Source organism: Canis lupus, chromosome 11 (genome assembly GCF_048164855.1).
Source record: "Canis lupus baileyi chromosome 11, mCanLup2.hap1, whole genome shotgun sequence".
In the NCBI taxonomy this organism is placed as follows: Eukaryota; Metazoa; Chordata; class Mammalia; order Carnivora; family Canidae; genus Canis; species Canis lupus.
The window spans coordinates 10,853,723-10,875,460 of NC_132848.1; the positions used below are offsets into that span (position 1 = coordinate 10,853,723).

The window sequence follows — 21,738 nt, forward strand, 5'->3', positions numbered from 1 at the left end:
GCCCCTAAAGCATCTTTGATGTTTGCAGAATAGTATATCAAATGTCTCTATATGGATGATACTCGATATAAAGGTAAACAAATAAATGTATCCATACCTAAGGTGTCTATTTTTTGCTGTATAAATAGCCCATATGTATAGAGCCCATATGATCATTGAAAATTCTTTTATTAGGGATGATCTGACACTGCATGCAGTATTTCAAGTTTATTGCTGGGTATCTACATGCTAGTTCTGGATTTATTTATTTTATTTTTATTTTTAAAAATATTTATTTATTCATGAGAGACATCGAGAGAGAGAGGGAGAGGCAGAGACACAGGCAGAGGGAGAAGCAGGCTCCATGCAGGGAGCCTGATGTGGGACTCGATCCTGGGACCCTGGGGTCACAACCTGAGCCAAAGGCAGATGCTCAGTGGCTGAGCCCCTCAGGGGCCCACTAGTTGTGGATTTATAAGACTTGAACTTAACCGCACAATTAGGAAGTACAGGTTCTTGGATAATGAATAGAGTGGGGCTGTAAGGTGGATTTATGTGAACATTCTGGCCAGGTGGCACGTTGAGGACTTCTCTCTTTTCTACCTTGGGAGACTGAGGACATGAACCCACTTGGCAGTACTAACTCTCGTTAATGCATTGTTTCCTCCCAGGGGTCTGAGGAGAAGACAGTCGTGTACGTGGTCGGGAAGGCGGGCCGCCAGCACTGGCAGCACGTTTATACCGCCGTGACCAGGGGCCGTTGCAGAGTGTACATCATCGCCGAAGAGTGTCACCTCCGGAGTGCAATTCTGAAAAACAGTGTTCCCAGGAAAACTCGTTTAAAACATTTTTTGCAAAACAAGCTCTCCATGAGCTGTGCGTCTCCAGCAGAGTTTGCACCCCTGTCAAAGGGCTCTGGAGAGAACCAAGGACCGAGCCTGCAGCTATCGGCCAAGCCACTGCCTCCTGTCCCCACCAACAGCGTGGCACACGGTGTCCCTGAAAGCCAGGCCTCTGTGGCGGAAGACAGGACGTTGGCCTTTCCAGGAGAATGGAAGTCGTCGGCATTTGATGAAGTGGATACAGAGGAAGACCCATCAATACTTCGTGTGTCCAAGAGAGGCTGCGGCCTGAGTGATGCCGAAAGTCCCAGCAAGATCCGGATGGTAGGAGCCACGTTCTTGCCTGCCCCGGGTTTGAGTATCGTGAACTCCAGCGCACCTAGAACGGGCTGTGTACTTTCCATCAGTGCTACAGTGTGCCGTGGCACTTCCAGACATGTCTTCTCTCACCTCTATCACTGTCCTTTCTCCTGGGCCCTGTCGAGCCTAGCACTGTGCGTCACTGGGCTTGAGGCCAGCCCTCTAGGCGAACTCAGTCTCTGGATTGTGGGGTGTCGTGTGGGGTGGAACTTGTCATCTGCACCTCCTTTCTGCTTATCTTCCTTATCACCCACCCACCACCCCTTTTTTGGGCCACAGCCTCACTTTAATATCCGCTCTCCACCCAAGCAGCTGGTGAATTTATTATCAATGATCTCCAAATGAAGTTCCAAAAGAAGCTTAAGAATTGCTGTGGGTGTTGTGGGTGCCAGCAGGTAGACTTGTTATACCGCGTCCTTAGGCTTTCAAGGCTGTGACAAAGAGAAGGGGCCAGGGAGGGAGCCCAGAGGAGAAAGTGCTCCTGTAACCTGCCAAGACCAAGTGCAGTTCTAAAGGGAGAATTATAGTAAGCCTCCCACCCCACGTGGAATGGAGACAGTGCAACAGGTCTCTAAGCGTGCCTGGCAGGCGCAGCGTGTGACATCTTGGTGTGTTAGGCAGTCACAAGTATGGAGTAGTGTGGCTGGAGCACAGCGTGCACATGGAGGTTGAGCTGAGGATCCTGGAAGGGTTGGGAGGACACAGAGGGGGTTCAATGTTCTCCTGAATGTGATGGAGAACACTAGATGCATTTTAAGAGTTCTGTGAATTGAAACTTGTGAAGGTCACTTTGGAGTTTAGTAGATTATGTTTGGGAGGCTGTAGGGGACGAGTTCCTTGCAAGAAGATTATTTCGGTAGCTTGAACAGAATCATTAGGCTCTGAAGTCAGGTAATAGTGATGGGGTTGGAGAAGAGATGCTTAGGGACTTAGTGGTCAGTTATATATAGGGACGCAGGGCAGGCTGGAGCATGGGTCTTAGGCTTCCGGCCTTGGCCTCCAGGGAGGATCCAGGTACCATTTTTTTTTTTTTTAAGATTTTATTTATTTATTTATGAGAGACACAGAGAGAGGCAGAGACACAGGCAGAGGGAGAAGCAGGCTCCATGCAGGGAGCCTGATGTGGGACTCGATCCTGGACCTCGGGGTCACGACCTGAGCCAAAGGCAGATGTGCAACCACTGAGCCACCCAGGTGCCCCGGATCCAGTTACCATTAATCAGGATTGGAGAAAGAGGCTGATGGACAGGTTTTGTAAGGAAAGTGATAAAAGTTGGCATAATGAAAAGAGGAAGTTTCTTTTTTTTCCTTCTTGGAAGTAGTAGGATCCCTGCCAATTCTAAGCTTCATTCTGTGCTCCAGATAGACTCATTGATGTGGAATTTCCATCTCAGCAAAACATCTCATTCTGAAATTGAATGTGTTACCTCTTACAAAGACCCTGGGATATAATAAGGCTTTTGGCCTGGAGCAGAAAATTCCAGAGTCTTTTTCTAAAAGTTTCTTCCTTTTTATTTCTTCGCACCAGCATGGGATGGGTGGGTTGTGGTTTCTGTGATGGCACAAAGAGACAGTGACAGCATTACCCATCTTCACTGCTGAGCTTGCCAAAGCTTTGAAGCTCTGGCCAATTCCAACACTACAGAAGGTCTGTGAACCCCAGATGGCCAGCGCTGGCTGACGTCACTGCACCGTGGCTTCAGCGCAAGCAAAGCTCTCTAACTGGAGAGGATAAGGGCTCTCACAAGGCTTGCCAAAAGTGCGTGACACCTCCAGAACTCCCTAGAAATGAGGAAACTAAGAATTCAAAGCCTCAGGACTGATGAATTAGGAATAAATTCTGTATTTCCATAATTCTAGACTTCCTAGTGCATTGAGTTTGTGTGATTTCTGAAAACTCAAAATTCAGTGACCAGGGCTGTCCCCATTCCTTTCCTTCATACCCACAGGGCTACCTCAGAGCCAGGTCAGCATTTAAATTCTGCAGGTCCTAATGCCAGAGCCACTCCCAGAGGAAAGCTTTGGCTTTTCTGTGGATTCATAGCTTTGGGTCTTGAAAAAAAAGCTTTAAAAGAAAATGTCCTGATTTTGTTTTTTGTTTTTTGTTTTGTTTTGCCTAGCGTCCCACCACCAAAAGGGAAAAACAGAAATGTCCCTTTAAACAAAAGCATATGTATAAATGTTCTAAAATTTATCATATAAAGCAGTAATTTCCAGAATTTTTTGAAAGAAAATGACATTTAAGTATTAAAAAAAAAACCTTGGAAGGATGTAATCACAAAAATCCCTGAATAAAGATAGTTCTTTTATTTATCAGGGTTCTCCAGTAAAACAAACCAGTAGGCTGTGTCTGTAACCCTATTATTTACCTGCCTACCTGTCATCCGTTTAGATTGATGTAAGGAATTGGCTCACGATCATGGAGGCTGACAAGTCCCCAGTGTGCGGGGCGGGCCAGCAGGCGGGGGACCCACAGACTTGGTATAGCAGTATGGGTCCAAAGGCAGGGAGGATTCTCTCTCTGGGAGGAGGGCAGTCTCTTCTCTGTGAAGGCCTTCGGTCGATGGAATGAGGCCCACCTGCATTATGGAGGGTGACCTGCCATATTCATTGTCCACTGACTTAAATGGTTATCTCTTCTAAAAAATGTGTTCACAGAAACATCTGGAATACTATTGGGCCAAAAATCTGGGTACCACGGCTTAGCCAAGTTGGCAGCTAACGCTAGCCAGTACAGTGCTCTAAATTGAACACAGCATCGTGAGGGGTTGAGTCGCCGTTCTCATGGCCATACTGGTCCACTGCCTGCTACTCAGGAATCACTAAGGGTACCAGCAATCCTGGCAGGGCAGGTGGCATCCTGCCACACCCAAGAATGGCGTCACGGATGTGCACCCTGAGTAAGCCGTCACACGGGGCTTTGTGCTCGAAACTGGTCCATACTTCTTTTACGGTTGTGCACTTGCCATCTTGAAATTCTTATCTTTGAACAAAGGGCCCACGTTTTATTTTTTATTATTATTTTTATTTATTTTTGGGGGGCCCACGTTTTAATTTGGAAGTGGGCTCCCCAAGTAAGCCGTGGCCACACCGTTGGACGTTGTGTGTACTCATTCAGCAGTGTCCCCTCTTGACGCCGGTCCCAGAGCTGGGTGCTGGGAGAGCCACCGGGAGCAGAACTAGATGCAATCCCACAAGGAGCTAGCAGCTGATTGCACGGGGCCCTCCCGTCTTCCACGGGGTGGGGACAATGTACTGGGTCTGCCGTAGCAGCGGCCAGAGGGAGTCCAAGTACACGGGGGAGACTGACAATATTTTCACCAGATTAACTTTATCCTTATTGTTGTCCTAACAGGTAGAAGAATCATCTCCACAAGTGTCTTCCAGATTTCAGAATTTGAGACTGAATAGGTTAACCCCCAGGCAACTTTTCATATCTAAACATAATCAAGAAACTTAATTTGAGATTGCTCGAAGTAATTATCTTTTTTTTTTTTTCCTACTCAACACAAAATGAACATCATAGCATCAGAGAATCGAGATCTAAAATAGGATGTCTGTAAGTGGAGTTTTATTTTTTATTTTTAAATTGTTTTTCTAAAGATTTTGTGTATTCACGAGACACAGAGAGGCAGAGGGAGAAGCAGGCTCCCTATGGGGAGCCCGATGCAGGACTCAATCTCAGGACCCCGGGATCAAGCCCTGAGCTGAAGGCAGACAGACGCTCAACCACTGAGCCACCCAGGCGGCCCCAACTGGAGTTTTATTTTAAGGTGTTTGTGCTAGCAGAGATTTTTAACTTCATTTAATCATAGAAACTGTACTGATTTCAACATCTGTTATCATGAAAACTGGTAGCCTTGGGCATAAATGCAAGAAAAAGTTATGATGTGTTTTTTTTTTTTTTAAAAACTGTACTTTCAAAAGTTATTTTTATTTTTTATTTTTACGACAATGCCTTTATTAACTTCCATGATCATTGTGGGTGATCTCTGCCAACGATTTGAAGCCATGATAAGAGAAACTGTAATTATACCTCTTGTATTATTGACACCCATTTCAGGGTGCTGGTCTTTTGCCAATTGCTCATCTTGCCAGGTTGCTGCTTGCTCCATCCCTGCTGGCCAGACCCATGTCACCTGAGACTGTATTCCTGGAAATTACCTTCTGAGTTGGGTGTACTTTTTTTTTTTCTTAGTTGGAGATATAATTGACATAGAACACTGTGTAAGTGGAATTTATGCGACGTGTTGACTTGATACATTTTTATAGTCAGTGTGATTACTACTGTCCATCATGTCCCGTAATTGTCATTTCTTTTAGGAATACATTGTTTTGAAGATACTCCACTTTCGAAAATTATTTTCTCGGAGAGTGATTTCTATTTTTATTTTTTTAGAGTTTTATTATTAAATGGTAAAAGAAAAAGTTAAGAGAAAATCCTGTTATTCCAACCTTTGAAAAATGGCCTCAGTGAGATATAATTTACACACAATTCACCCCTTTGAAGTGTACAACTGAGTGGCTCTTAGTCTATTCACAGAGTTGAGCTACAACCACCACAATGGATTTTTGAACATTTTTAATCCCGGCCCCCCCCCGCCCCCCCCCCCCCCCCCCCCCGCAAGAAACACGGTAGGGCTTGGCTTGGCTTGGATCCCCTCAACTCCTCCAGCCCCAGGTAACTACTAATTTATTTTGTCCCTATTGACTTGTCTGTTCCAGACATTTCATAAAATGGAATCATACAATACGTGGTCCTTTGTGACTGACTTTAACTTAACATCATGATTTCAGACTTTGTGTTGTAGCATGTATTAGTGCTTTCATTTTTTTTTTTTTTAAGATTAAAAAAACTAGCATTGTCCCTTTTATTGGATAGATGTCTTGGATAATCTAGGCAAGGAAGGTCATGCAGTCTAATCTGATGAAGCCTATATCCTTTGTGGACTGATGGAAAAACTGGTAGCATATTATGAAAGCTGTATTTCTGGAACAGACCATGTTGGTTTGAGCTGATGGGGCAAAAATCAGGAACCCTGGCCGAAGTTTTGCAGGAAGCTCCAGCAGAGCTGCAACTGACCTATCGTGGTTTCATTAGTGCAGTGAGGCAACAGACCTTCATCTTTTATTATCAAATAAATATTCCGTTGTATGGATATAGCACGCTGACTTTCTCTGTTCATCAGTTGAAGGACATGTGGGTTGTTTCCACTTTTTGGCTATTATAAAATGCTACAGTGAACATCCACGTACAAGTTTTTCTGTGGGCATATATTTTAATTTAATTATACACATAGGAGTGGAATTTTTTGGTCATGTGGTAACTATATTTAACCTTTTGAGGAACTGCCAGATTGTTTTCCAAAGCAGCTGCACCGTTTGTTATTTATAATTGGAATGTGAGGGTTCCAGTTACCCCACATTCAAACACTTGTCATTATCTGACTTTTTGATTATAGACATTCAGTAGGTGTGAAGTGATATTTCAAAGTGTTTTTTTTTTTTTATTAAAGATTTTATTTTTTAAAAATCTGTGCACCCAGTGTGGGGCTTGAACTCACCACACCAAGATCAAGAGTCAGGTTCTACTGACTGAACCAGCCAGGCACCCCTCAGTGTGGTTTTGATTTGCATTTCCCATATGGCTAATGATATGAATTATCTTTAAATGCACTTGGTCATTTGTATGACCTCTTTGACGAAATTATTCAGATCTTTTACCCATTTTTAAATTGGATTACTTTTCTTTTTATTGAGATATAGAAGTTGTTTATATGTTCTACATACAGGCCCTTTATCAGAAATATTATTTGCAAAAAAAAGAAAAAGAAAAAGAAAAAGAAACAAAGGTTCCCACTCTGTGGATTTTATTTTCACTTTTTCATGGTGTCCTTTGAAGCACAAATTTTCCATTTTGATGATGTCTGACGTAGCTCATTTGTTTTTGCTGTCTATGCTTTCGTGTTATATCTAAGGAACTACTGCCTGCCAAAGTCATGAAGATTTACTCCTGTTTTTCTTTTCTTTTCTTTTTTTTTTTAAAGATTTTATTTATTTATTCATGAGAGACAGAGAGAGAGACAGAAACACAGGCAGAGGGAGAAGCAGGCTCCATGCAGGGAGCCCGATGTGGGGACTCGATCCTGGGACTCCAGGATCACATGCCCTGGGTTGAAGGTGGCGCTAAACCACTGAGCCACCCAGGCTGCCCCTACTCCTGTTTTTCTTCTAAGAATTTAAATAGTTTTAGGTGTTACATTTAGTACTTTGATTCATTTTGAGGTAATTTTTGTGTATGGTGAAGTAAGGGTCCCACGTCATTCTGTTGCATGTGGATATCCAGTTTCACTTGTTCTCAGCTCCATTTCTTAAACTATTCTTTCTTCATTCACTTCTCTTGACACCCTTATCAAAAATCAACTGATCATAGAAGTGAAGGTTTATTTCTGGATTCTGGGTCCTGATTCTAGCCTGTTGATGTACACATCTATTGTTATGCTGGCACCATGCTGTCCCAGTTACCTTTAATTTAAAATCCAGAAAAGTGAGTCCTCCAATTTGTTCTTCTCTTTCATGACTTTTGGACTACTTGAGTCCCCTGTGCTTCCACGTGCATTTTAGGAGCAGCTTGTCAATTTCTGCAAAACAGCCAGTTGGGGTCTTGCCATCTTAATATTGAGTCTTCTGATCCATGAACATGTGATGTCTTTCTATTTATGTCTTCTCTCATTTCTTTCAATAATGCTTTGTTTTGCATTTTTTAAATTAAATTTATTCCTAGGTATTTTATTTTTGATCCTAATGTCAATGAAATGTTTACATTTTTGTTCATTGCTACTGTATAGAAATACATTTGATCGTGTATCTTTCAAGCTTGCTAAACCCATTTATTAGTTTCAATAGGTTTTTAGTGGATTCCTTGGGATTTCCTACAAATGCAAATAGAGATACCCAAATAGAGATAGTTTTACTTCTTTCTAATCCAAGTGCCTTTTATTGGATTTTCTTGTCTTAATGCTCTGGCTAGAACCTTTAATAAATTGTTAAATAGAAGTGGTGAGAATGGACATCCTTGCCTTGTTCCTGTTAACTTATAAGGCCTGGAAGATAGTCTGCAAAAATGAAAATGTTCGGACTGTGGTGTAGTTTTTTTTTAATAGCATACATTAAAATTTATACATTTTGATAATTTATATACACATATCTCATAAAATACATGTAATGTCCTCTGGGGGTAGATGTTATGATCCTTGAGTGAAAATCTACCTTTGTTACCTAAAATAAATATATAGTGGGGGTATTTCTGTCTGCAGGCTGTTTTAGGACTTAAACATCTTTTATATTTTGTCCTACAACAGCCCTGGAGTGCAGATTTGACCTTCAGTATCACAGGTGGGGAAACTGACTCGCAGTAACTAAGTTTTATAGCATTGGTGAGTACCAGACCTAGAATTCAAACCCAGATCTGATTTAAAACCCATGTTCTGGGCAGCCCCGGTGGCTCAGCGGTTTAGCACTGCCTTCAGCCCAGGGCGTGACCCTGGAGACCCGGGATCGGGTCCCCCACATCAGGCTCCCTGCATGGAGCCTGCTTCTCCCTCTGCCTGTGTCTCTGCCTCTCTCTCTCTGTGTGTCTCTCATGAATAAATAAACAAAAAAAAACCTTAAAAAAAAGATTTTATTTATTTATTCATGAGAGACACACAGAGAGAAAGAGAGACACACACAAACACACACACACAGGCAGAGGGAGAAGCAGGCTCCATGCAGGGAGCCTGATGTGGGGGACCCGATCCCGGGTCTCCAGGGTCACGCCCTGCGCTGAAGGCAGTGCTAAACCGCTGAGCCACTAGGGCTGCCCCCAATAAAACCTAAAAAAATAAAAAATAAATAAAAGCCCGAAAACTAAGAAAAAAAACAAAAAACAAAAAGCCCATGTTTTTCTCATTCTTCCATGCTGTTTTTTCAAGTTTATGGCAAAAGCTTTCCCCTTTAGAAAACTCTGTTACCAATAAATGTGTTGTGTGGGGCTCATCTAGAATATTGAAATATAATCAAAGTATCAAAAAAAACCACATGTTATAATTTTTGGCTTTTTAAAATCACTGTTTATTCCATTTGGTAGAGGGTTTTTTTTTTTCCATACAAATATTTGCAACAATTTTGAATTCCCCAAAACCATACATAGACGATAAATACCATGCTATTAAAGTATTAAATTTGTACAAAAATACTTTACAGCTTAATACTTGTTTGTTACAAATAAAAATACATATTTAAGTGACTCATGATCTTTTTTTTCTCTTAACATGATTCTGCTTTATACTCTCTTGCCCTGGCGGGTTGTGAAATATGGTTGAAATAATATATTTCTCTGCACAAAAAGAAAGGTGAGCTTTTCCCTTAAACAAAGGACACAGTGTTCAAATGCTTTACGTAAGCAGTTGTTGGAACTATCGACCAAAATGAAAATGTTTGGAAAATAATCATTTCAATATGGAGATTCTACAATCAATATACAGACCTATTTTTTTAATATTCACCAATAACAGTTATTAGTGTAACTATTCAAAATATCTGAACAAATGAGAACAGTTGCTGACAAACATCTTAAAAGCAACTGTCACAATTTATTGCTTTGAGGGATGGTAATAATTGGCAATGCATTTTGTGAAAGATGTATTTACAATTTCAATAAGTATCGTGGCTCAGAACAAAAGATAGTCCAGTGTCATTTTAAAGTACATGGGCTGTACACCCCTCTATAGCCAGTTTTCAAAACATGTCAAGCAAGATGAGTTGGATTCGCCTATCATTAGGATAAGCCTCATTTGAATAGACTCTTCATTCTCCCTTAAATTCTTAGTCTTGAATTTTAAAAATAACTAATTCTCAGTGTTACTAAGCACTCTAATTCATTATCAGAGATTTGCAGCTATTAAAAATGTGTCCTTAAAAAAAAAAAAAAACAGGTCACAAGACATATCCTGTTTGTTAATTTGTTGCATAGGGAATAGCATACATCTTAGTTAAAATCATTCCTATATTGGGGCAAAACATTTACCACCACCTAATATGGTCTCCTACGTGCATCACCGCTGAAACATTTTAAGATAACATAATGTTATGCCTGGACCCCTCCTCCCATGGCAGCAGTCCCAGCCACATCCCAAGCTCCAGTTCCCCTAGGAGAGCCAGCTTTGTGACAAGCCTTGTTGGTCAAGTCCTCAACATTGACGACTTCACAGTAAGAAACTGATTTCAAAGTGAATGAAGGAAATTGTCATAGAGCATCTTTTCAAACAGACGTTTTCTCTTTTTAAAAAGTGGTTGGAAGATGAACTTGTAAAAAATTTCCTCTGATGTTAATTGGGGGGGAGGGGTGGCCTATAGCTTCTTTTTCTCTACCATGGGGCCCGGCAGGGAATTGCCCGCCATATACCCTAGCGGTCACCAAGAAAGAAACCTCTTCAGCTTGAAAGGGGAAGTGAACATGAGCCATGAGAGAGATTTAAAAGACCCCTGTGCTTGCAGTTAATGCCACGTGATTATCTGTGCTTTAAATGCCACAGAAATCTTAAAGGGATTTTTTTTTTTTTAGCACCATGTAGATATTGTCTTTTGTCCTGCTTTATGAAAAGCATTGCTATAATGTGTTAGTGGGTTCTCGTATCTCCAAATTACCACCATGACTAGGCTGTTGGAAAAAAGCACTGTTCTGTTCACTCCATTCTCCTCCTGGTAGAGTCTGTTCTATAGACTTCTGTGAAGCCAGTGGGTTTCTACTAATAACCAAGTCCAGCTTATTACCGGATTCTGCTATGAGGGGCACAACAAGGCAGCAGTCAAAGTCTCTCGTTCGGACATGATTCACCTGAAAAATCAAGAAGAGTCGTTTGGAATTGTCTTCACAACACTCTGGGCACAGAGTCACGCTTCTGGTGTAACAGGTGTCCTGGGGGTGCCCCCAGGAGCAGCCTCGCTGAGGAGTCCCTGGCTCACTCACTCCCTGCCACTAAATCGCAAGGCCCTGGGGAGCGGGGGATGGGGACACCTGGCTGCATCCTGGCTCAGGCAGGTGCTCCAAGCGCTGAGGCTTGTCCCCCATTTCCAGATGAGGGAAGCGGGGCACAGAATGGTTAAGGGATCTGCGTCAGAGCAGCAGCTGGACGTGGCCCCGCTAAGATGTGCTCCTGGCCGTCTGCTGCCCCCCAAGCTGTGCCCCTGACCGTGACGCCTCTCCAAAGGGGCCCGTCCCCGCCTCAGCTGACACCTGTGCTCGTCTTCTTTCGTGTCTCCTTACTCTTCACCAGCTACGTGCTGCTCCCGCGCTGCGACCTTCCCTTCTCAATCTTCTCACATCTGGAACCCCACACTTAGAGTGTATGATGGACCCCAATGTCCAACCCGATGTCTGGAGTGGGGTCTCCGGGTCTCATCCACTCTGGCCTGTCGCACTGGTCACACCTGACACACCCACTCAGCCTTGAGACACCCTCTCCTTCCTTGGCTCTCTTCTCTCCGACACCAACTTGTTCGATCCTCTTATGTCAATTCGCTTCCAGTTCTTTCCTGCCTCTTATCTCTTCCTGTCTCGGAAATTTGCTTTCCCCAGGCTTCCAGCCTTGGTTGTCCTCCCTCCCTCGCTATAAGCCCACCATAGGTAACTATGACCCAAAACAGCATCCCGAATCTCCTCAATATGGATCCAATATCTCTTCTGAGCAAGGGACCCAAACTGCCACTTGCCCCAGACTGCTGTCCCAGGATGCCCCGAGGATAGAAAGGACTCCCCGTCCCTACCTGGTACCGACCTGGTCCCCTTCCCTGTGTGGAGCCCCCCTTCCTCATTCCACTCCAACCCACCTCCAGTATTATTCTATCTTTCTAAATTGCAAATCACGCCATTATTCTGCGTAAGAAATTCCTACGCTGGAGAGCAATGTGCAGGAGCTTTGGCCAAGCGTTCAAGGCTCTCACGCCTGAATCCAGTCTACCTGGTACAGCCTCAGCTCCTGCGGAAGCAGCCACAGCACGGCGCCCATGCAGAGCTTGGGAAGGGCCACCGTAGTTCTTGAGCAAATATTAGCGTGTCTATGGAAAAGGAAAGCATCCCAGAACACCAGGACGGGACCCAGAGTCCCAAGATCACCAGAATGTGACTTTAAAACAACCTAATTCCCCAATGATGACTTGCTTTGGCGAATGTGTGTCCGAAAGCCACCCCATTGGGTCGGCCTCACGCTTCCAAAGTCGGGTCCTAGTTCCAGACGCATTCCAGCTAAACACGCTCTCAAGACTGACATCCATCCTCTCTTTTTCCTACAAAACGCGATTCCTAAAAACCGTATGGAAAAGCAGGCGTTTGCTTTGCTACCTGAAACCCTACCTGTCACCCTACTCCACTCGCTACACAAGCTTTGGCTTTTTGCTTCCAGATCATGGTGAGAGATCCTGAGATACGTCACGGCTATGAGGGGAAGCGGGATAATAATGTGCTGGCACCTGTTCTCAGGAAGTTTATCATCTGCTGGGCAATACGTACAGGGAACCAGGCAATTCCAGTAGCTGGTGAATCCTACCGAGGGCAGGAGTGTCCGCCCCATAGAGGAGGGGCCCCTAACCGAGTGTCGAGGCAACGAAAGGAAGATGGGTAGGCACCGGTCAAGCAAGACTTGGCCAAGTTACACTAACCAAGGCTTCACCTGCGGTCTTACCTGTAAGAGCCTATCGTAGGGCTTTAAGCCACCGAGATCTCCTGGCCCAGCCGGGCGGATATTTTTGACATACACTCCTTTCTCCAGCAAGCCATCGGCTACGCTGAACCCAAAGTCCTCCATGTCAGAGCTCTTGTACAAGGTGACCTGCAAAGTGACAAAACGGGAAGGGGCGTTCAGCGTGGCTGCAGGCTGTTGTTGGCGAGACTTCTTGTCCAGCGATCTTTTCACACTCACTGACTCCGTACCGCTCCGGGTCTTGTTAGGCAGCTCCCCACACCCCTGCACTTTTCCCCCTCCCCGAGAACATCCGTGCAACGTGTAAAGGGCCACGCAGAACGGAAAAGGAAGGAGGCAAAGGGCTGGAGGGCCCGGGCCTTTCTTGCTGCGGCTCCTGGTCCCCTTCGTCAGGTGGACGCAGGTGTGGCTCTGTCCCCCGCAGGTGGGTGTCTCTGTTTGCTGGGGGCAAGCGCAGGTGCGTGGGCCTGGGGAGCGGCGGCAGCGGCCCCTGGATCAGGACGGAGCCAGGCTCGCTGCCTGCCCACGTGCCTACTGCCGGGCCGGAGCGGCGCTCAGCACGCCGTCTTCCTCTGAGCAAGTGCCAGCCTGGAGTCCACTGCTCTGCTACAGCCCAGTGGGCATGTCCATACTGACAGCAACACGAGTTAAAAGACCTGAAGGTGTTCGTGTGAGCGGCACTGCGCTCTGGGGGCTGGCGCTGATAGCAGCCGCTTTGATTCAGCGACTCAAGACATTGACCCTTCTCAGCAGCGGGCCACCTGCCAGCTCACGCCCATGCTCACCCCCACCCCAGCGCTCACGCTCACCCCCACCCCAGTGCTCAGGCTCACCCCCACCCCAACTCATGCTCAACCCCCACCCCAGTGCTCATGCTCACCCCCACCCCATCCTCATGCCTCCAATATGACTACTTGCAATAGTTAGCCTGAGGTCCAGGCAGTCATCTAGTGGTTCATCCATTCACCAGCCGGGCACCCAGTCCCTACCACATTCTAAGCTGGCTGCTGATATTACTAAATTTTGCCCGACGCCCTCTGTACAAACTGATGCACTCTTCAGTGATCTGGGCTTATTGTTTTACTCTGTGTGTTTTTTAAACACTTTATTTTTATTTGTATTAGATCTTACTTTGAGACAAGCAGTGCACGAATCTGTTCTTGTAAAATAGTAAAAATGTCAGGGCTATGCAGGGCAAAAGGTAAAGATAAGACAGGTCTATTTTTTTTATGCCCAGTTATTTTATTTCAGAGAAGTAGGGACTATTGAAGGAACTACAAAAAGTGGTGTTTGTGGTTTTTTTATTTTACTAGGCAGAGAGCTCAAATATCAAGCTGGCCGAGTCTATACAATTCACCAGGCAGCCCTCGTGGTTATTGCCATATTAGAGGTGAGGAAATTCAATTTTATAGAGGTTAAGTAATTCCCCCAAGGTCACCAAGGTAACGAGTAGTGAGGCCCTGATTCCAGACATGAAACATTTAACTGGTACATGCTTCTGCCAGTCAAAATGCCTTGTTTCATGGGTTCTAAGATATGCTTTATTTTTCACATTTTAAAATCTTTGAAATCAGGTGCATTTTGTCATCCATGGCATCTTAGATCCTATGAATTAAGACATATGAACATCCTACCACCACCTGCCTCTTTCCTACAAGTGCACTAGGAGGAGAGGGGCCAGATTTTTTTTTTTAAAGATCTTATTTATTTATTCACGAGAGACGCAGAGAGAGGCAGAGACACAGGCGGAGGGAGAAGCAGGCTCCCTGCGGGGAGCCCGATGTGGGACTCGATCCCCCATGACCTGAGCCAAAGGCAGGTGCTCAACCGCTGAGCCCCCCAGGGGTCCCAGGGGCCAGAATTTCAGAGAGAGCTGTATTTTGATGAAAAAAAAAATCCAAACATATTTAAGAATAGGCTAGAAGAACGAATCCTCGTTACTCATCGCTCACATCTAACAACCATCAAGACCTTATACCACATCCTTCATCCACCCTTCTTTTTTCTTCTTTGGGTTATTATTTTAAGGCGGATGCCAGTCTCTACGTCATTTCACGCTTACATACCTCAGGATAAATCTCTAAAAAAAAAAAAAAAAAAAAAAAAAAAAAAGATCGCGTTTTTCACCTAACCTGGGTGTCACTAATTCATTCACCAACTCACCTTATTCCCTGATATCCTCCAACACCTCGTCCAGAACACAATTTCCCTGGGTGTCTCAACACTGGTTTCTACAGTTTTTTTTTTTTTTTTTTTCCCAAATCAGGATCTCAAGGTCAGCAGTGTGAGGTCCTCTTGTCTAGAGCATGGCCCCAGGCTGCTGGCTCATTATGGGAACTGTACCCATGTCTTCTTCTGGCCTTCATTTCCCTCCCAGGGGAAGTTCCCTCTGCATCCTTGACTGGAGTCAGAGTCAGCTTTGTGAGGAGGGGTGAGAATAGATCTCAGGGGCTTCCTACAATGTCACATCCTTTGATGTCTGGTTGCCCCCCTTTGGGTGGGTCCAGGGGAGGACAGCTTAATTCCTTCATTGTAAGGCTCCCCCTCAACCTCTCACCTAAATGTTTTTGACCACTGATGATCAATGTCTGAATAATTTCATCAGGACGGCAGAGTGATGGTCTTTTTCCAATCCTGTAATATCTTCCATGTTTGCTAGCTACGACTCTTTCATAAAGAAGGCCTTTTCTTTCTTCAAATAGTGCCATTGGGCTACCTTGATGGGCAAGTTGTACCAGAAAGGCACAATGAATGCTAATTCTTTCTTTGCATTTCCAGTAAAGGGAATTACTGCACTAAAGACTTCCAATGGCGGCCCAAACACATTTTTGTTGGGAGGGGGGATGAGTTTTGTAAAGCATCACTATGAACACCTGGGTTTACATACAGATGTTGCATTTCAAGTAATTGCATCATTGTTCTTTCGGGTGCTCCAATTTCCTCATCTTTGGCCAAGGGGAGTCTTCTATGTGAACTTCCATGACCTTTTTGAGAGGACTCATTTGTTTTGCTAGTGTCTTTGCTTTCCGGCTCCAAGATATCCTGACTCATCATGAATATTTCCTGCTCCCAGTTTGGAAGCAGCCATTCTCCAAGGGGCCTTCGTTGGAGGAAACATCTTTTAGGTTGTATTCTAGTTCCTCTCTTCCCATCGTCACGCTCCTTTCTCAAAGGAAGGAAGAAGAGGAATAGGCCAAGCTGGAGAAGAAGGGTGGAGGAGGAAGGGGAGGAAGCAAATGGCTAACAGGACTGGTGAGGGCCTGTCATTTTTGGGCCCTCTATATTAGTAGATGAAATCTCTTTGCTCAAGTTTCCTGCTTCTGCGCCCCTCTTTGGCTTTGTCTGGGCCTTGACTGTGGGATTTCTTGTCCTTCTGCCCCCTTGGCGTCTTTGCTTGGAGCCATGTTCTCACCGTGTGACAAGTAGCACACCTGGGGCAGGGGCCATCACCACTACTCCTAGAGGCTGGTGCCTCGTGGTTTGCTCTGTTCCACTCGCAGCCGGGTACAGGGGAAGGTCCTAGGGACCCTGTGCTAAGGGCTGGAAGGGTAAGTGGATGGGCATCTGCTCTGCCGAGCCAGCCACCCTCTTTAGGTGTCCCCGAATGTGAATGTCTGTGCTTGCAATAGGCATTACGAATCTGCCCATTTCATTCTTAGATCTGAGATAGGTTTTCGAACACGGTGAACCAGTATCCTTGCACTGGGGGAACATTTGGTGTGGGCCTAGAATAATAGCGAAGTTCTTCATTGCTCACTGGGCCTGTGATTCCTGGATGTCAGCTCCATGGCCAGAACCCAGGAGGGGCCTCAAACAACGTCAACATCAGTCAGTGGTAATACATTAACCAAAATATTCGAGTTGGACATCAACCAGAGTCGGTTAACAGATTAGCTCATTTAAGGTCAGAGTTGCTGGCCAAGAGGCTTGGATGGCAAACTCTTCAAGAGGAGAGGCTAATCAATGGTTTAAATTGGAAATGAATCTGTTTCTCTGGAAAGAGAAACCATAGTTATAAGGTTAGAGGAAACAGGATTTTTTATAGCCAACTCTGTGGTTCTCCTGGAGGTAGCCAATAACCAAGAAGAAATTATTTAGTAGTGACACAAAAGATAAGATTCCAGGAATCAATAATTCACAAAAATGGGGAGTACAGCTGGCTGCTCTCAAAGCAGCAACAATAAATCGTGCCATGTCGCTGTCGCCCTCCTGCTTGCATGGAGATTGGGGGTCGTTACCTCTGATTTATTTCCTGTCCAAAAAGAATTTCAGGTTTCCAAGGTTTAAGTCACTTTTTTTTGGGGGTGGGGGGGGTCCACCGATTAATTCCTTACCCAGGCACTTTCCTACATATGATTGCTTTTGAACTCCAGGCAACTCTGCGCAGAAGAATTATTCCCTTCTTGCTAATGAGAACAGTGACTCTTAAAGAAGTCGATGGACATATTTGTCTAGTTTGAATGTACAGACTCTAGGATGCAGTACTTGAGTAGCTGACCTCATTTACTGTGTTCTTTCCACTAAATCATGATTTTTTTTTTTCCTGGACATATAATCTCCTAGCTGGTCAGGCAGCCTTTATCCATTTCCAACTGCCCAACAAGCTAAAGATGACTAATTTATCATGTCTGCTGTATTTCTTCTGATCTAAGCCCCTCTGTGGCTTTCCATGAACATCTGCATAAACTTCTGCTCCCAGAGCTCTTTGTGTTGCACTCTGGCTCATGTGAATCAAGATTTCGCTTGTGGGGTTCTCTCTTCTGTGCTCACCAAAGGCCGCAGCCTGAGAACCCGGACTATGAACAGAAGGCTAGATTTTTTCTGTCCTAAAAGGGCCAATGAGCCTCGTGAAGCACGACTCCGGGCAAGAATACAGTTCTACAAAGCTCGGTTCAATTTTAACTCTTCGCCAGCACATGCTGCAGTTGCTTCTAACCCTCCCGGGAACAGAAGCTTTACCAGGAGGCAGAAGAGTTCACCATAATTCAAGTCGAGCCTTGTCTTCTATTTCTGGGCAAGTCTGTTCACGTGTCTGAACAATGTCCTCAAGGCAAAGCTGAGAAACCTAATATTTCTGTTTTCAGTTTTGACACATGAATATTTTTAGGCAGCCGAGGCAGTTCTCCCCACTTGGATTTTTTTTTTTAAGATTATATTTATTTATTCATGAGAGACAGAGAGAGAGAGAGAGAGAGAGAGAGAGACAGGCAGAGGGAGAAGCAAGGTCCATGCAGGGAGCCCGATACGGGACTCGATCCTGGGACTCCAGGATTGCACCCTAGGCCGAAGGCAGGTGCTAAACCGCTGAGCCACCCAGGGACACCCCCCCCCCACCCACTTGGATTTTAAAGGCCATTGTGTCTACCATCTTGGGCAGATCATGGCAAGTGACGGCTCTCCCAGCAGCAGCTTCTAAGCCCTGGCAGCGTTCCTATCATTCAGCCCCTTGCCTGATGGTTTTAGGGGCCAAACCAACACCTCTATTTCTCAGAGATGGTAGTACTTTTCCCGTAAATCACCAGGCACTTGGATTTATTCTTACAGACACCACCAGAGTCGCTCTTTTCCTTTCAACCTGATAATTCAAGAAACGTTGGTTCTGAGGACAATCCTATACTCCTTCTGGGGCTGGAAGGAAAAAAATAAAGGTCTCGCCTTCCCAAATGCATCTTCCAGGCCAAGAGGGAGTGATTTCAGTTCGCGCCATTCAAACTAGGCTTCAAGACAAACTGGGTCAGAAAAGGCAGCTGCTGCCCTCCTGTCTGGGGAGCCTCCTTGGCGGAGGGAAAGGAACAGCTGCTTCAAGCACTGCCTCCTGCTGCTTCCTGGCAAGCGTGTGGCACCGTGGGCTCGCAAAGTAGGGGCTCGACAAGGAGAGAGTCCCCCGAATTCTCTTGGACTCTGGCTCTAAGTAGGAGCGAGTCGGGGCCGACTTGGCCCTGGGGGAGCTGAGCTGTACAGACCTGCGGTGGGTTTAGGTGCTGCTCTCCCGATTCACGCCAGAGCAGCCTCACTCTCTCATTTCACGTCACGTCAAAGAGAAGGAGCTAGATCAGCCTCCCAATCCTCCCGGAGATCAACCCCAGGCACGGGCCCCTCGGTCACCGGGTGGTTGCCGGCTGGGCTGTCAGAATAGGCAGGTGGCTAGGCCCCAACGGATGCCGGGAGGCCAGCAAGGAGAGAGTCACGGCCAGCTCTCAGGGACGTCAGAGCCCGTCTTGGCAGCGCGTCACCAGAGGCCAGATTGAACCGGACAGGCCCAAGACGGCGGGTGCCGTGACAGGAAATCCCTGACCAAGCAACGAAGGAAGGAGCACGAAACCCTGCGTCTCCACACCAAGTGATGAAGCTTCCTCCCCCTTGTTCACAACAGTCAATCAAAGATAGAAACCCACACCCTAGGGCACGCAGCTCTCTCTCGAGCTTGCCCAATCTCACGTCTCCAGAGTTTACTTTAATAAACCCTAATGCTTGCGTCACTTGCCCACTGTGTTGTGTGTCTGTCCTTGAATTCTTCCTTGTAAGGAGACCAAGGACCTTTGGCAACATCTGTGGGTTGAACTGAGTTGAGGCCCCCGGGCCCAGAGTCCCTCTCCCCGGTTCACTCGGCAACCCTGCCACTGTCCCTTTGCTCTTGCCGCGGCCACCACCAAGTCAGCCAGTCGGCAGAGTCTCTGCTCCAGGGTTTTTCTCAGGACCGCCCTCCAGTTACTCAGCACCTGCTGCCTCTGCTCCCGTCTCTGCTTTCAGACTCCCAGCCTGCCCTGGCCTGGCTCTCCTCCAGTTCTTGACCCTTCCCGATTCCCTCTGCAACCTACTGACCTCCATTCTCTTTAGGTCTATGTGGGTCTCCTCGCTCCAGGGTCCACCTGCATCTCTGGGGGGCGGGGGGCATGCCCTCCGCTCACCCCTTGGGCCTGTGGGAGTTCAGGGCCAGGCTCACTGCCATTCAGGAAGGATGACAAGTTACACACAACTGACCAAACCCCTGCTACACAGAGCGCTAACGGTCTCCTCGGTGTTATTTCCTCATTCCAGGTGTCGCTGTGGTCAGACACTGCAAAGATTCTCAGACCAAGGAGACAGCTCTCCATCAATCTAAGGGAAAGAAAGAGACTAGCCTGGGCAAGACCATTACAGCGTAATCCTTGCTATAGCCAGACAAGTAAGATGACAGGACAGTGGTGAAGGAAGAAGTCCGCAGGCTAGTCTCCAAGGACCAGGGCGTTAGGGGAACAGAGTGACCCTCAGAGAGCTCTGGCACCTATAAGTGTACATCCTACAGATAATACAGTATCCCATGACCTATAAATGAACATACTTGATCACAACAGAGAGACATAAACAGGAAGAGATGAATGATTCCCCGGCCAGAGCTAGACTTAAGGGAGGCTATTAACACTTCTGAAGAGGTGTGATGGGGGACCGTTGACCAAGGGACAAGATGAAGATCAAAGACCTGAGGTGACCTGAAGATCAAAGACTAAGAAGTAAGGCACACGGGAGCACTGACATGGCCTGTGGGTCATCTGAATCTGGGGGACTGCAGCTTTGTTGGGGCATTTCTAGTGCTCGGAGCTCAGGCCCTACAAAGTGGACGGGAAGCTTGCTGGAAGGTAGAGGTGCAGCTGCAAGTGAAAAGATGACCTCAAAGGCTTTGTTTTTATTTCCCTGTAAGTCATTGGGCAGCTTTAATCCTAACTTGGAAATCTTATTCTTGCATTCTTGCTTTTTATCCCCCCTCACTGACTGAGACATATAGAAAGTTTCTTCATCCCCTTTTGAACAGGCTTTGTCATCCCACTGTCATTTCCTGTAAAGAGTGAAACAAACAAAAATTTTTGACACCAGGCAATCATTTTTATAAGAATTATATCGGGGCGTCTGGACGGCTCAAATGGTTAAGCCACTGACTCTTGATTTTGGCTCAGGTCATGATCGCAGGGTGCTGGGATGGATGGGCCCCACACTCAGCAGGGACTCTGCTTAAGATTCTCTCCCTCTGCTCCTCCCCCTAATACATAGATAAATCTTTATTTTTTTAACTTTAATTTTTTAAAAGCTTTCATTCATTCCTGAGAGACACAGAGAGAGAGGCAGAGACACAGGCAGAGGGAGAAGCAGGCTCCCTCCGGGGGGGCCTGATGCGGGACTCGATCCCAGGATCTGAGACAAAGACAGATGCTCAACCACTGAGCCACTCAGGGGTCCCAATAAATAAATCTTTAAAAGAAAAGAATTATATCTTTTACATTTTAAAAAGTATGTTTTAACAGAATCATAGACCAAGGAAGCTGAGGGAATGATCCATTTTGGGGACTGTCAGGGCTGAATGTCATGACTCATTTAAAACCTACAATGCAAAAAATCAATCAATCAATCAATCAATCAATCCTACAACGCACCCTCCAGCCCTTATTCTGCAATCCCATGTCCCCCAACAACCTTCCGATTATCACTGGCCCAGGTTTCACAGGGAGAGGATCTGCTTGCCAGGCTATGGTAGCGACTAGTAACTGGACACGCATCCATTGGTCTTTGCAAACAGATGCCCATCCTGCTTGACGTCCCCATCTCGAGGGCCCCAAGGCTGAGTCTGCTTTTCAGGCTGGGAGGCCGTGGAGACCGAATTTTCTGGGCTTCCAACACTGCATGGCTGAGGCGACTTCCCCAGGGGGGGAAATGCTACTTGTGAAGTCTCCCCTGCTGAGCAGGATCCTGCCCCCACCTTTGCTAAAGGACAAAAGCAAGGTTCTGAGAAGTGACATGGCTAATGCCTGTCAGACTGTGACCAAACCTCGGTGGGGCCTGATGACAAA

At 45.9% G+C, this 21,738-nt stretch overlaps 2 protein-coding genes across 19 annotated transcripts in view; one reads left to right on the forward strand and one right to left on the reverse strand.

Moving 5' to 3' along the window:
* HELB (DNA helicase B) overlaps positions 1–9,468 on the forward strand; it is a 35,161-nt gene extending 25,693 nt beyond the window's left edge. Inside the window, exons 12-13 of one of the 2 annotated variants that reach the window (XM_072843176.1) lie at positions 651–1,145; positions 4,537–9,468. In XM_072843176.1, the coding sequence (XP_072699277.1) occupies positions 651–1,145; positions 4,537–4,641 (600 nt within the window). In that variant the 3' untranslated portion in view covers positions 4,642–9,468. Of the gene's footprint in view, positions 1–650; positions 3,036–4,536 lie in introns of those variants that run through there. The other variant, XM_072843177.1, reaches the window with a different exon arrangement.
* A 1,264-nt stretch (positions 9,469–10,732) lies between these two features.
* The window catches only part of GRIP1 (glutamate receptor interacting protein 1), a 658,587-nt gene continuing 647,581 nt past the window's right edge, over positions 10,733–21,738 (reverse strand). For 16 of the 17 annotated variants that reach the window (XM_072843166.1, XM_072843164.1, XM_072843159.1 and 13 more), the window contains 2 exons: positions 12,902–13,048; positions 10,733–11,058 (listed from right to left, as the gene is read on the reverse strand). In XM_072843166.1, coding sequence (XP_072699267.1) covers positions 10,831–11,058; positions 12,902–13,048 — 375 coding nt within the window. In that variant the 3' untranslated portion in view covers positions 10,733–10,830. Of the gene's footprint in view, positions 11,059–12,901; positions 13,049–20,596; positions 20,733–21,738 lie in introns of those variants that run through there. The other variant, XM_072843167.1, reaches the window with a different exon arrangement.